The sequence below is a fragment of the Lycium ferocissimum genome, chromosome 12 (assembly GCF_029784015.1).
Source record: "Lycium ferocissimum isolate CSIRO_LF1 chromosome 12, AGI_CSIRO_Lferr_CH_V1, whole genome shotgun sequence".
NCBI lineage: Eukaryota > Viridiplantae > Streptophyta > Magnoliopsida > Solanales > Solanaceae > Lycium > Lycium ferocissimum.
Window position 1 is genome coordinate 49,641,460 of NC_081353.1, and position 12,004 is coordinate 49,653,463.

A 12,004-nucleotide genomic window follows, 5' to 3' on the forward strand; every position below is an offset into this window, starting at 1 on the left:
TATATGATTAGTACTATAAGTTTTATTTCTTCTCATGTCAATAGAATGAAAGGATATAATTCTAGATGCCAATCAAAATTCACATAGTTTGAATCTCGAATAGCAAAAAAGCTACATTAGCTAGAATTGAAAGAGTAATATTTATCTAACTACTTCAAATCGGTTAATTCAAACGTACTCTAAATCATGTATCCATCTCTACTTGGTTCAACTGTGTGTACTGGGGAACTTTATAAACTAACATGCGGTATTTGATGATCAATTAAAAAAATACATGAACTTGTCACCCTAACCCCCATTTGGTCGTTTTTTTTAATAGCCAACACGTAGAAATCTCTCTGCACAAATGTAGGAAACTTCCTCTTTATTATTACTTCCCAACACCTTCATCAAGCCAATAAATAATAATCCATCTTCTGCCACTTTCATTACAAAGTATACAAATGGAGAAAATTAGCCCAAAAATGACAAAAGAAAGACAATTATCATCGGATAGTAGTAATATGTTTGGAAAATCTCTTATATGGGATTGTGGAAGTTCACTCTACGACTCATTCGAGTTAAAGTCGTTTGAACGACAACTCGATATGGCCATAGCTTCAAGAACTATGTCAATGCCGCATCTATCCAATAACCGCGTTGTTCCGCTTTCATCATCGTCACGATATTCTCAATCTTATATGTCGAAAAAAGGCTCAAATATTTATAGGTCCTTTCGGAAGCTTCTTAAGTCCGTGTTCAGATCAAAGCATAAGAACACTAGCAGTCCTCGAACACAAGAAGCTAACTGGAGTGATGAATTTGACGTTGTCGTTTGTGGAAGATCTAACGCACTTTCCCCGATATCAGAAGTCACAGAATATCATGGTGTAATAGACAGAAGGCCAGCTAAGCTTAAGCAGGTTCCATTACTGCCACTGGACCGAAAGACTGCTTTGTTACTGGGTTCCCAACGGATAGCACACGGTACCCTAGATCCGCCCCTGCGTGGGATATCAAGTCGTTGGTAATTAAAAAGAATAAAATCTACACGATTCACAGCGACCACTTCTTGTTAAGAAAATAGACTTAAGGTGTGACTGTAAAAGCCAGCTTATAAGGTGAGGATTGTTAAAACTATATAAAAGAGTTCAATTGTCCATTCCAGAAACTATGTGGAACTATTAATAGTTCTATTTGGTATTTCATGTTCTTGATAGAATTTTCAAGTATATATAGAAAACTATAAATGGCTCTAATATTGTAGGCCTTGTTCTAATAAATTCAGTTTTACGTATTGATAATGTAAAAAGTATTTATGTATATTCAGATCAAATATGGCAAGGAAGATTATTGGAGATCCGGTCCACAACTAGAGTTGGAGTTTGGAAGAATGAATATATGTAAGCTTCGACAATTCCTCCACACGTATATACTACTCCCTCAGTTCCAATTTATGTGATGCTATTTTGCTTCCCGAAATTCAAACTGCATGAACTTTGACCAACATTTTAACATGTATTTTTCCACCAAATTGATACGAGAAAAGTTGCAACTTGCAGTACTTTTCATGTAGTTTTTAAATATATAAATTTTAATCTTAAAATATTGAGTTAATGTAATCCAATTTAGCTTCAAAGTTTAGTCAAATTGACTCTCGAAAAATGAAAAAGCATCACATATATTGGGACGGACGGAGTATGTCAAACTGATAGCTCGTAGTGGCCTGGACAAAATTTTGGAAGGCTCAAGGATAAGTTTCCGATGAATTCAGGAGGAATTCTTGGAAGGTCAATTTTTATATTTGTGTACTTGCAATTTCTCAGCAGAGTGATGGCTCTTCATTTAGTTGGTTATGGTTTTTAAGCAACGTAATGAGAGTAATTTCTGTTTGGAAATACGGCGATTGGGTGTTTGGATTGACTTTTAATTTTAAAAGTAGCTTATAAGCTAAAAGTTAAAAATCGTAAGTTGGGAATACTCAACTTTTGACTTTTGGTTTATTATACTTTTCTTATCTAAAAGTAAGCGCATTTAAGCGCTTTTATCTTTGTCAAACACTACTAAAATTAAACTAGAAAAGAACTTAACAGACAATAAGCACTTAAAATAAGCAAATCCAAACACCCTCAGTGTGAAGAATATAAGGCATTTCCATATAATGGTTCCTCCTGGATGCCGTATCACCGGAAAGATTTTCCTTTATTGTATTTTTCTCAACTTCAGTGGTAACTATCCACTGGTTAATAATATATCTTAGCAGGCACCTATCACTTAGATTCCGATTTCCTGTATCTACAAATTTATACCACACCGGTCATTCTTAATAAAGAGAAAAAAGAATATAGATGGATTGTTAAAAGAAGAGAGAAAATATAAAGAGGACAAAGAAGAAAATAAAAAGGAAAGGAATGACCCTCCCACCTCTGGTTTCATAATCAAGAGAAATTCCTCTCACAAATAATGAACTTAATTTTTGAGAATCCAGAGTTTTTCTCTTATATAAGATTTTTATTATTACTAGTCTCTACGAATGTGTGTCACATGTTAATACCGTCTCATCAATTGAAAACATACACAACAAAAAAGAATTATGATAAAAATGCAATTGATGTTGTGTAAAGCATTAGAAGCTCAAAAAGACTAATTAGGTGGTAAGCTAAAACTTGAAGGACATTTGCAAATTTAACTACTCTACCACTCCTTAACTCGAATAATTGAGCAAAAAGAAATTTTCCCTTTTCCTAAATTGACGTTAAATGCAATTCAGATTGATTCAGAGGTTGGTCCTGAATAACGATTTAGGTAAATACGCTTGGTACAAAGTGTCCCTACAAATTACGCAGGATAGCATATAATCTTGTCACCTCAGAAACTGTCTTGCAAAATACCAAAAGTACGTCAAAAGCTTATTGATAATGACTACACATCTCTTTCTGCAGGTTTAACTAATATAGCATAAACAAAAGCAATTACATCAACATTACTCGGAGTTATTCACTCATCTTTAGCAGCATGTTTGAAGATCACAGACCTGCCAAGAGACAAATATCAAAGTGAAAAGACTATAGTATTTTGATAAAAATTGAACCAGTCTAAAACACCAAATACGGTTTCACAATGTCAGAAACAGCAAGGCATGAGCTTCATATGATTCTTAAATTCTTGTCAAGCACTAACAAATACAGGACGAAACAACTAGGCTACGTGAGGTTCAGTTCACCTGATTCTTTTATTCTTGTTGAGCAAATAATATTTACAGACACGGGAAGAAATAAGTAGCTCCAGTGGGACTCAAACAGCGCTTTGGAGTACTGTGGGGCGTGGGCCACATGTGCCAAAAATGAATGGAAAGATGACTTGATTCCGTGGAAGAAACAATACTTGTCCTTTAATTAGGAGGAAGACTGAGATTTCTACTTGCATAATGTGTCCATCTATTCCTTCATGTATTCAGAAGGAGAATAAATACTTCAAGAAATCAGTTTTTATGCAGAAAAAAGAAAGTTACATCTATTTAAATGTCAAACAGTTGGTGGACTTAGGTGTGAGGAAGTTAAGCTTAAAAGCGAGATTTCATTTTTTAAATGATTTATGAGAATGGAGGAAAGAAATAATTATTGTCAAATAGTATGATTATTGGAGATCCTGTCCACAACTAGAGTTGGAGCTTGGAAGAATGAATTATGAATGTAAGCTTTGGCCGGAAGTATATATGTCAAACTGATAGCTGGTAGTGTCGGGTCCTGGACAAATTTTTGGCTAGGTTATGGAAGGCAGGTTTCCAGGAGGAATTTTTAACGATTTAGGAGAGTAAAGGATTGCGTTAAAGGAATTTTTAACGATTGGAAGGTGATATCTTTCAAGAAGTATGTGTCCACTTAGCTATAGTAGTGTGTGGAAAGATTGGCGGAAGTTGGTATAACACAATATCCAATCAGTCATAGGGATGACACTTTTCAATGCCTTATACGGTTGGAGTCCGGAGCCTAAAGGGCGTGTATTTGCAACAACAAAAATCAAAGGGGTTGCCATTTTCACGATAAACCAAAAGGGGTTTATTGTGGAGCAGCCCACGTTTTACCAAAAAGATTTAATGCCCTCTGTTTTCTTTGTAACTCCGTCTGTTTCGATATTTTCTTTAAAAAAAAATTATAAGTATAGCGTGGATTGAACCACACTTTACAAAAACTATTTTTGCAAAAGCCCACGTTTTGCCTCAATATTATTTTTGCCCGACTATTTAAAAAAAAAAAATCAGTGAGGTTTTTTCTTAACTCAAACATACACCACAAGTCATATAATAATTAACTCAAACAAATATTTTAACTCAAACAAACTCATACAGTAATTAAAAATGTGTGAGATAATATGTGAACATACAAAAACAACACTAAAATACAAGTTAAATAAACGTCACACATTATCTGAATAGTAAATGTTAAATTAAATACGTAATTAAACACCACAAGACATATTAGTATTTATTACAATAAAGACAACAACATATTCTTAGAAGGTTACATAAGGAAACAACGATCATACAACTTAGGAAGAAACGAATAAAAAAAAAAAAAACAAACAAACAAACAACAACTACTGATTTCGCAGCGGCCAGCGATTCTTGTTATGACCTGTTTCCTTGCACATATTACACTTCCTAGCCATGCGAGCAAGAGCTATATCTATTTCATTCCTCCTTTTAGTTGTACTCCGCGCTCCTGAAGTTCACTCATATTCAGTATTTGCAATTCAACTGAAGGGAGAAGGTGGCCAATATGCCTTATCACCCAAGGGTGGAAAATTTCCACTGTACGTTTGTTTGTAAAACCTGCAACTGTAGTACTTGCTAGCATAGGTCTTTTGCTGAATTCCACGGATATCACAAAATTTAATGCCATGTGAATATGGCTTATGGTAGTTTCTCCACTTCCCACACGAACACTTTTTCCCTTCGACAGAGACTTTATAGATATTTCCGCCCTTACCTTCATGTGCAAATGTCAGAATCTCAAAGACCCCTTCATTTGTGTTGTATTGTTGCATGTTAGTGTGCTTTAGGACATCTCCCAGCATTCATCAAACTTCTTTTCAACAGCGGGCGGCCAAAGCTTTTTATCCGCAATCAATAAAGTAGCAAGGGAGCTTATCTCAACAAATCGATCAACAAGATTTTTAAATATCAGACGGACCATGGCAGTAATAGACAACCCATGAGCTTTCTTCAATAAACCGTTATAAGACTCGGAGATATTCGTTGTCATAGCCTCCCACCTATGACCCTTGTCCATAATCAATGTTCATTTCTCCTCTAGGAGATTTTTTAACCATAGATGCGCTGGAGATGACAACGTTTTGATTTGTCCCATCCTCATTTTATACTTTTTCTTCTGGTGCTCTGTAGCCGCCAACCACATTAGGTGCTCAAGGTCACTGTTGAGGAACTTTTTATTAAAGTTGTTTTTCATATGCCGAACACAAAACCTATGGTGTGTGAATGGTGGTTGTAACCAATCATGTGTTTGGATATATTGCAAGATGCCTTGATGACGGTCAGAAATAAATCCAATTCCTTGTCTCCCACAAACAACATGTCTCTACAACAACACAAGGAACCACGTCCAAGACTCAAAGCTCTCGCGTGCAACAACAACATAAGTAAGTGGAAAAAATGTTATTGCTCGCATCAATTCCAACAACAATTAATAGTTTCATCTCATACCTACCATAGAGATGAGTGCCGTCTATTGAGATGACTGGCTTGCAATTTTTGAATCCATCAATGCTTGGTTTAAAAGCCCACAAAAGAAACTTGAAGATGTGATCGCCTTTGCATTGTAGTTGACTGGTGCTCCCACTCAACAACGGTCCCGGATTGAAATATTGTAGGGCAGCCATGTATCGGGAAAATGTCTTGAAAGAACTTTCAAAATCTCCATATACCATTTCAAAAGCTTTCTTATGCCCCTTTTGTGCCTTTTCTATAACTAGGAGTAAACGTATACAACCTTTTTATTTTTTCATGAACCGACTTAATACTGATGTATGGGTCTACCAAAATATATGGTACCAATGTAGTAGCAACCAGGTGACTGTTCAAATTGGAATGATCCTTCCTGTAATCATTCGTGAGACAAGTGTGTGGGAGAACCATTTGCCTGTCTTCCACATACCACTTGAAATTTCTCTAAAACGGATCATCCACTCACATCCCAACATATGAAGCTTGCAAATAACATTCCAAAATTTACCTTTTGGACTGATAAAAAATGAACTCTTTCTTTTCTTTGAGACAGAATGGTCTCACTACGCCTTTCATTTCCTGTTTGTTCTGAAATAACATACCTAATTGCATAATACAAGGAAAATTATCAACCCCATAAAAATGGGCCAACAAACAAAATGATACATTTTGAAAATTCATTGCCACAATACTAACCTGAATTGATATATTATGATTTTTTTATGATCCCAAAGTGCAGGCTGAACTGGATTGTCATCTCTCATGAAGGCAAAATCATCTGGGCCTTCTTCTGTGTTATCCAAATATGGAATCGCATTAGAATGATAGCTAATGTTACCATCACCTCGGGCAGTAACGTCTTCATAAGAATGGCCATCATCATCAGATGATTGATTATCGTCTGTCTCGTCTTGATCTAATGGGATATCACTATCTGACTCATCTGATTGATCATTAGCTACATCGTTGTTGTTTACAATTTGTGTGAGCTGAGTCAATACGGGGTTTTCTTCAAAATCGTTACACCTACAAACATAGCAAAATGCAAGGCGTTCAAATCTCAAATACAATTAGTTAGAAGTCTCCTAGTTTAAGTGAACAAAACTAGTTAGTCCCAAGTCTAGGAAACTTAATAATGAAAATTAATGCATTTTTTCCATATAACCACCAAACTACACCGTCAATTATACCCATCATTTCCTCATTTCAAGAATTAGTTTCCATTGTTGCCACTGCTCAGCAGCAAAAAAAATCAAAGGGGGTTTCCATTTGAAACACAAGTCTAGACATTTTTAAATTGTCCCTTCATCCCCCCCCCCCCCCCCCCCGTGCCATAATTAGTTTGCCGGCGCTTTCTTTTAGATCTATGTTGGTGAACCTCCTCGTGTATCCCTACCGCATCCTATAAATGCCATACAAAATAGAAGTAATTTTTGTACTACAATAAAAAAAAAATAAAAAAAAAAGACATAGAAGAATTATACAAAGCTTTAGCTAGTAGCTTTTCTACGTAAATTCGGACAAAGATCTCACCTGTAACAAGGACTTCCTCCAATACCATATACCAACAACAACAACCAAAGCAATCCAACAAGAATAAACATCACTAACAAGATACCACATAACAAACACAAGTCATAACTATTTCACGACGAATGACAAGCTAGGATTGGAACCCGTATACCTCATATCACCACTTAAAAACTTCTTAATTTAACTTAATAGATAAATAATTTGAATAAAAAATGAACCTTTGTCTCTAAGGCTTGTACATCCGGCATAGGAAGGTGTGAGGATCCAACATCATATGCCATGGAAGACTATGTAAAATAAATAATATAGACACATAAAGTAGCCATTAAATAAATGAAATTAAATAAGGTACAGGCTATTTGAGTGGTTAGAATACTCATGTCGGTAAAAACTCAGTCTCCTCCCACTTGGAGAGCTATGTCCGACGAATGTAGGAAAACCAGCTGTCATCCCATAAGAGGCTCCTGTCCGAACACATAGCGTTGGGCCAAACCTGTGAGTCTCATAGGCTGAGACGATGCGAATGGCAGAAAAGGCCCCTCAGGAGTGATTAAGCCCGTTGTTTGGACACGTGGAACCTCGGGAGCAGACATCAATGAGCTGGACATATCAAAATCTATTACTGGGTAATATGCATCATCAACTGCAGGCATCGATGAGCTAGGCATATCTTGATCAGCTACAACGTCATCTTCATCAACCAACTGAGGATCCACAGGGACTCGACCCCTTCTGTTACTTGTTTGGCATCCGCTACCACGCGCTGCAGGTGTACATTAAGACGTTGATGACATGGAACATGCACAGTAGCCGGCTCTATATACTTCGCCGGTGGTGTATAATTTGAAGTGAAACTCAACATCGTCCCCAGTGAGGCATCAACTATAGACTCCATATTAATGCGGCTAAACTTCTCTACTAATTCCTTCATTCATTAGACACGGTGGGATCTTGGATAGTCTCGTGAGCCAACCTGTACGATTCTTGATGTCCTAAAGCCTAAAAAAAAAAAAAAATAAGATATGACTTGTATAAAAATATCAAACATCTAAAGCAATGTAATGTACGTACCAGTGCTTCATGCTTGCCTACCATGTGTTGGTATCCCCTATCCATATTATGCATTGAATTTCCTATGAAAGTGCACGAGTGACGCCGACATCAACTAAAGTACTCTGATAGTGCCCCTGGCTTGTCAATCATAGGCTCGACGTGAATTAAGTTTCTTCGACGATCTGCCCATAAACCAGCAGTATACCTAAAATATTGTTCATCTTGCTCTTTATAGCCTACCACTTGTCACGTTTGAAATGAAAAGGATCAAACTCAACACATGGTCCCGGAATATGTTGCTTCCTACTAAATTGTCTGAGAACGCGGCCTACTATGTGCCACTCACGGCAGATCCCACAAATGAGGGGTACCTGCGCCATCCTAACTTCTCGGCCATGCTGACACCACTCGAGGAGTCCATTAATGATGGCCTCTGAATAAGGCTGCCACACAAACTATGATAGAAAGAACATAAAATTACATGATAATAAAAGACACAAACTATTATATCAAAACACCAATAACAAACATAATTATGATAAAATACCTTACCATTTGTTAGGTTGTCCAATACATCCCTACATATGGCTAGCACATCACGTGTCTCATTTTCACCGACTCTACGATGAGTCCACTTCCGTGCAAGAGCCATGTGTGACTGAAGAGCCATGTGTGGTGGTTGCATCGGTATAAGTCGCTCCCAAGCCCAGACCTATATTAAATTTTTTTAAAAACATATCAAAAAAATATGTAATGCTATATCTATTTTCGTGGATGATTCTAATAATTATACTAGAATAAATGACTTGAATTTAAACCTATTGTAATTTTAAAAGTCACGTACCTACAATAAGGAAATGAATCCACAAACATCGCTGGCTTTGCGCATTGAAGCGCGGCATAGAGAAGTATACAAGTATGACAATGCAACTGCTCCCCAAGCTTGTGTACCCATTGCGTTAAGGTCACGCATGTCAAGCAAATAGTCTAAAAGTCACCAGACTTATCCGAAAATATCATGCCGCCACACGTACCATAGCAAGTACAACCTGACCTGCTTTTGCACATCAATTTCTATGGTCTGATATGTAATGGCATCTAAGCTGTTCATAAATTCAACTAATTTATTTACTTTCAGCCTACTGACACCGTCAAAACAATTCTCAACAGGTGCCCAACCAGTAAGCTTGCGGATCAACTGTTGCCACCTCACAAGGTTTATATTTCGGGCATCATCTTGAATCAAGGGGTCACCATCTACGACCATGCGAAACATGAGCTCAATATCTTGTAATGTGATCGTCGCTTTACATGTACGCAAATGAAAGGTGTGCGACTCAGGGCGCCATCTCTCTATTAGTGCAGTGATGACTCCCCAATCATGCGGGATAAATCCTACCTCTACTAGTCCCCTAAATGCACACTTGCCAAAGTAGTCAAGGATGCGGTGATGAAAAGGATGACGCCTCACGTGACTCCAACATTCGCGATCCACGCAAAGGTTGAATTAGGCACGCTTTCGGTCCTTTCAAGGTCCCATTCCACACACCTTGTTATCAATGCTTCTCCTGGAGTATTAGCACATCGTACACTTCTGGCTCCGAATGTAGGGGCACCCATGGAAGATCCATACCTATAAATAAAACAAATAGGACAACCTTACTAAGCAAGCAAATCCTGCAAAATGATTCAGAGCATATAACATAAATAAGCAATGTTAAAATAGACATTGCCAATTTTTAGCATAAGGGGGTCCGTTCTTCTGATAATTTTTTTAAAAAAAATCATGTACGTCTACATCAAAAACTGTTTTAATAAATTTTAAACAAGTCAAAATTAACTCAAGTACCAAAAGAAAATCTCCTACAACATTTTATTTGTCTTCTTTCTTGTTCTCTTTTTCTTATTTTTGGTTGGGTGGGGTAGAAAAGAAAGGGAGCATGCAACATATAATGTTGAAACTTCATCATATTTCATATTAGGGTATAATATTTGAATGCAAAATAATCTACGAAAATAGCAAATTTAAGTGCAACAAACCCACGAAAATAACAGTAACATAAGAGCAAATTTCTTCAAAAGTGTTACTCCCTCAATCCCAAAAAGATTGTCTTCCTTTCCTTTTTAGTCTGTCCCAAAAAGATTGGCACCTTTCTATATTTAGAAACAATTTAACTTTATGACATGATTTACAGCCACACAAGTATCTAAGGCTTGTTTTGGACCACACATTTCATAAGTCTTCCTTTATTTCTTAAACTCTGTGTGAAGTCAAACTAAGTTAATCTTTTTGGGACGGAAGGAGTACTTAACAAGTCATAGGTATAACAACAACAATAAAAATACCTTAATATAGGTATAGCAACAAAAGGTTTTTTATGAAGAAATTACGCCAAAAATCAGACCACAACGCAGGGAACAAAAAAATTTAAAAAGAAAATAAGTAAAGGAGAAGGTAAAAAGAGGAGAAGGGCTGTAAGTTGGAGAAGGTAACAATGGTGGAAGAAGGAGAAGGAAAAAAAAAATTAGGGCAACTCGTAGAAGATTTGGGGGGAAAGGGTAGTGGATTGCTGTCTGTGGTTAGCAGAATAATAATGAGAGTCCACGTTTTACAAAAATGATTTTTGCAAAACGTGATTTTATTTTTTAAAATATCAAAAACAGACGGATTTACAAACAAAACGCAGGGCGTTAAACCTTTTCGGTAAATCGTGGGTTGCTCCACGATAAGTCCCTTTTGGTTTCTCGTGAAAATGGCAACCCCCTTTTATTTTTTTGTTGCAAATACATGCCCTGTAGGCTCCGGACTCTATACGGTTGTGGTCCTGCTTTAATTTGCCTCATAGGGGATACAGTATTCTTAAAATTGCAACCCTACCGACAAATTCCATGGCAATGAGGACGAATAGAAGTTGTTTGCCCAATTCTTTGGACCCTATGAAGTGATTCGAAAATTTGGGCCAGTAGCATATGAACTTAAATTGTCGGCAACTTCTAAAATCCACCTAGTATTCCATGTCTGTTAAGAAGTGATTGCAGGGTTTTCCCTTCAAATGGACTAGTCTTTAATTTTTTCCCTTCAAAATTGAACTTATATTTAGGGGACATAAGTTTTTCAAAGGCGCTGATATAACTTGTGGATATTATGATGCATAATTTATGCTCCTCTATGCATAAGTTCAATTTTGAAGGGCAAAAATTGAAGATTTTGAAGGGCCAAAATGAAAAAAGTGATTCAGACGACGAACATTTGAAGGGAAAAAAATGGTTAAAAGGGAAACATGGCAGTAGTGCAAGTCCAGGAACGAGGCTTTTCTGAAATCTCGATCTTTTAATTTTTGTCTAATTCGAATGGTCTTATTTAGATTGGTCCAATAGTTCATTCGTTTTTGCACGGATTGTCCTTCAAAGGCGCTGGTCTTTAATTTTTGTCCATCAAATTACTGGTCTTAATTTTTGTCTTCTGCTTAAAAAAGTACCAAATATACTCCGAGGTTTTCGGTTCGAATCTTTGCTCAATAAAAAATTTTAAAAAAAAATTCACAAGACAAGGCTTCATGAGAATTCTACCTTAAGACAGAAATTTGCCTTTCGAAATTTTGCAAGACAGATTTTTTTTTTATATACTCTTCTGAAATTCTACAAAAGTTAGGCCTTAAGCCCGAATAGGCTTAATTTTGCTACGAAATTCTGCCT

The 12,004-nt window shown here is 36.6% G+C and overlaps 1 protein-coding gene across 1 annotated transcript; it reads left to right on the top strand.

The window, feature by feature from the left end:
• The first annotated feature begins 443 nt into the window (after window positions 1–443).
• On the top strand, window positions 444–1,262 carry LOC132039417 (uncharacterized). Its single transcript, XM_059429902.1, has one exon. The coding sequence runs from the start codon at window positions 444–446 to the stop codon at window positions 1,008–1,010; it is 567 nt and encodes a 188-aa protein (XP_059285885.1). The 3' UTR covers window positions 1,011–1,262.
• The last annotated feature ends 10,742 nt before the right edge of the window (window positions 1,263–12,004 follow it).

Coding starts and splice junctions, on each gene's coding strand:
- LOC132039417 (XM_059429902.1), top strand. CDS start 444: ATGGAGAAAATTAGCCCAAAAATGACAAAAGAAAGACAATTATCATCG.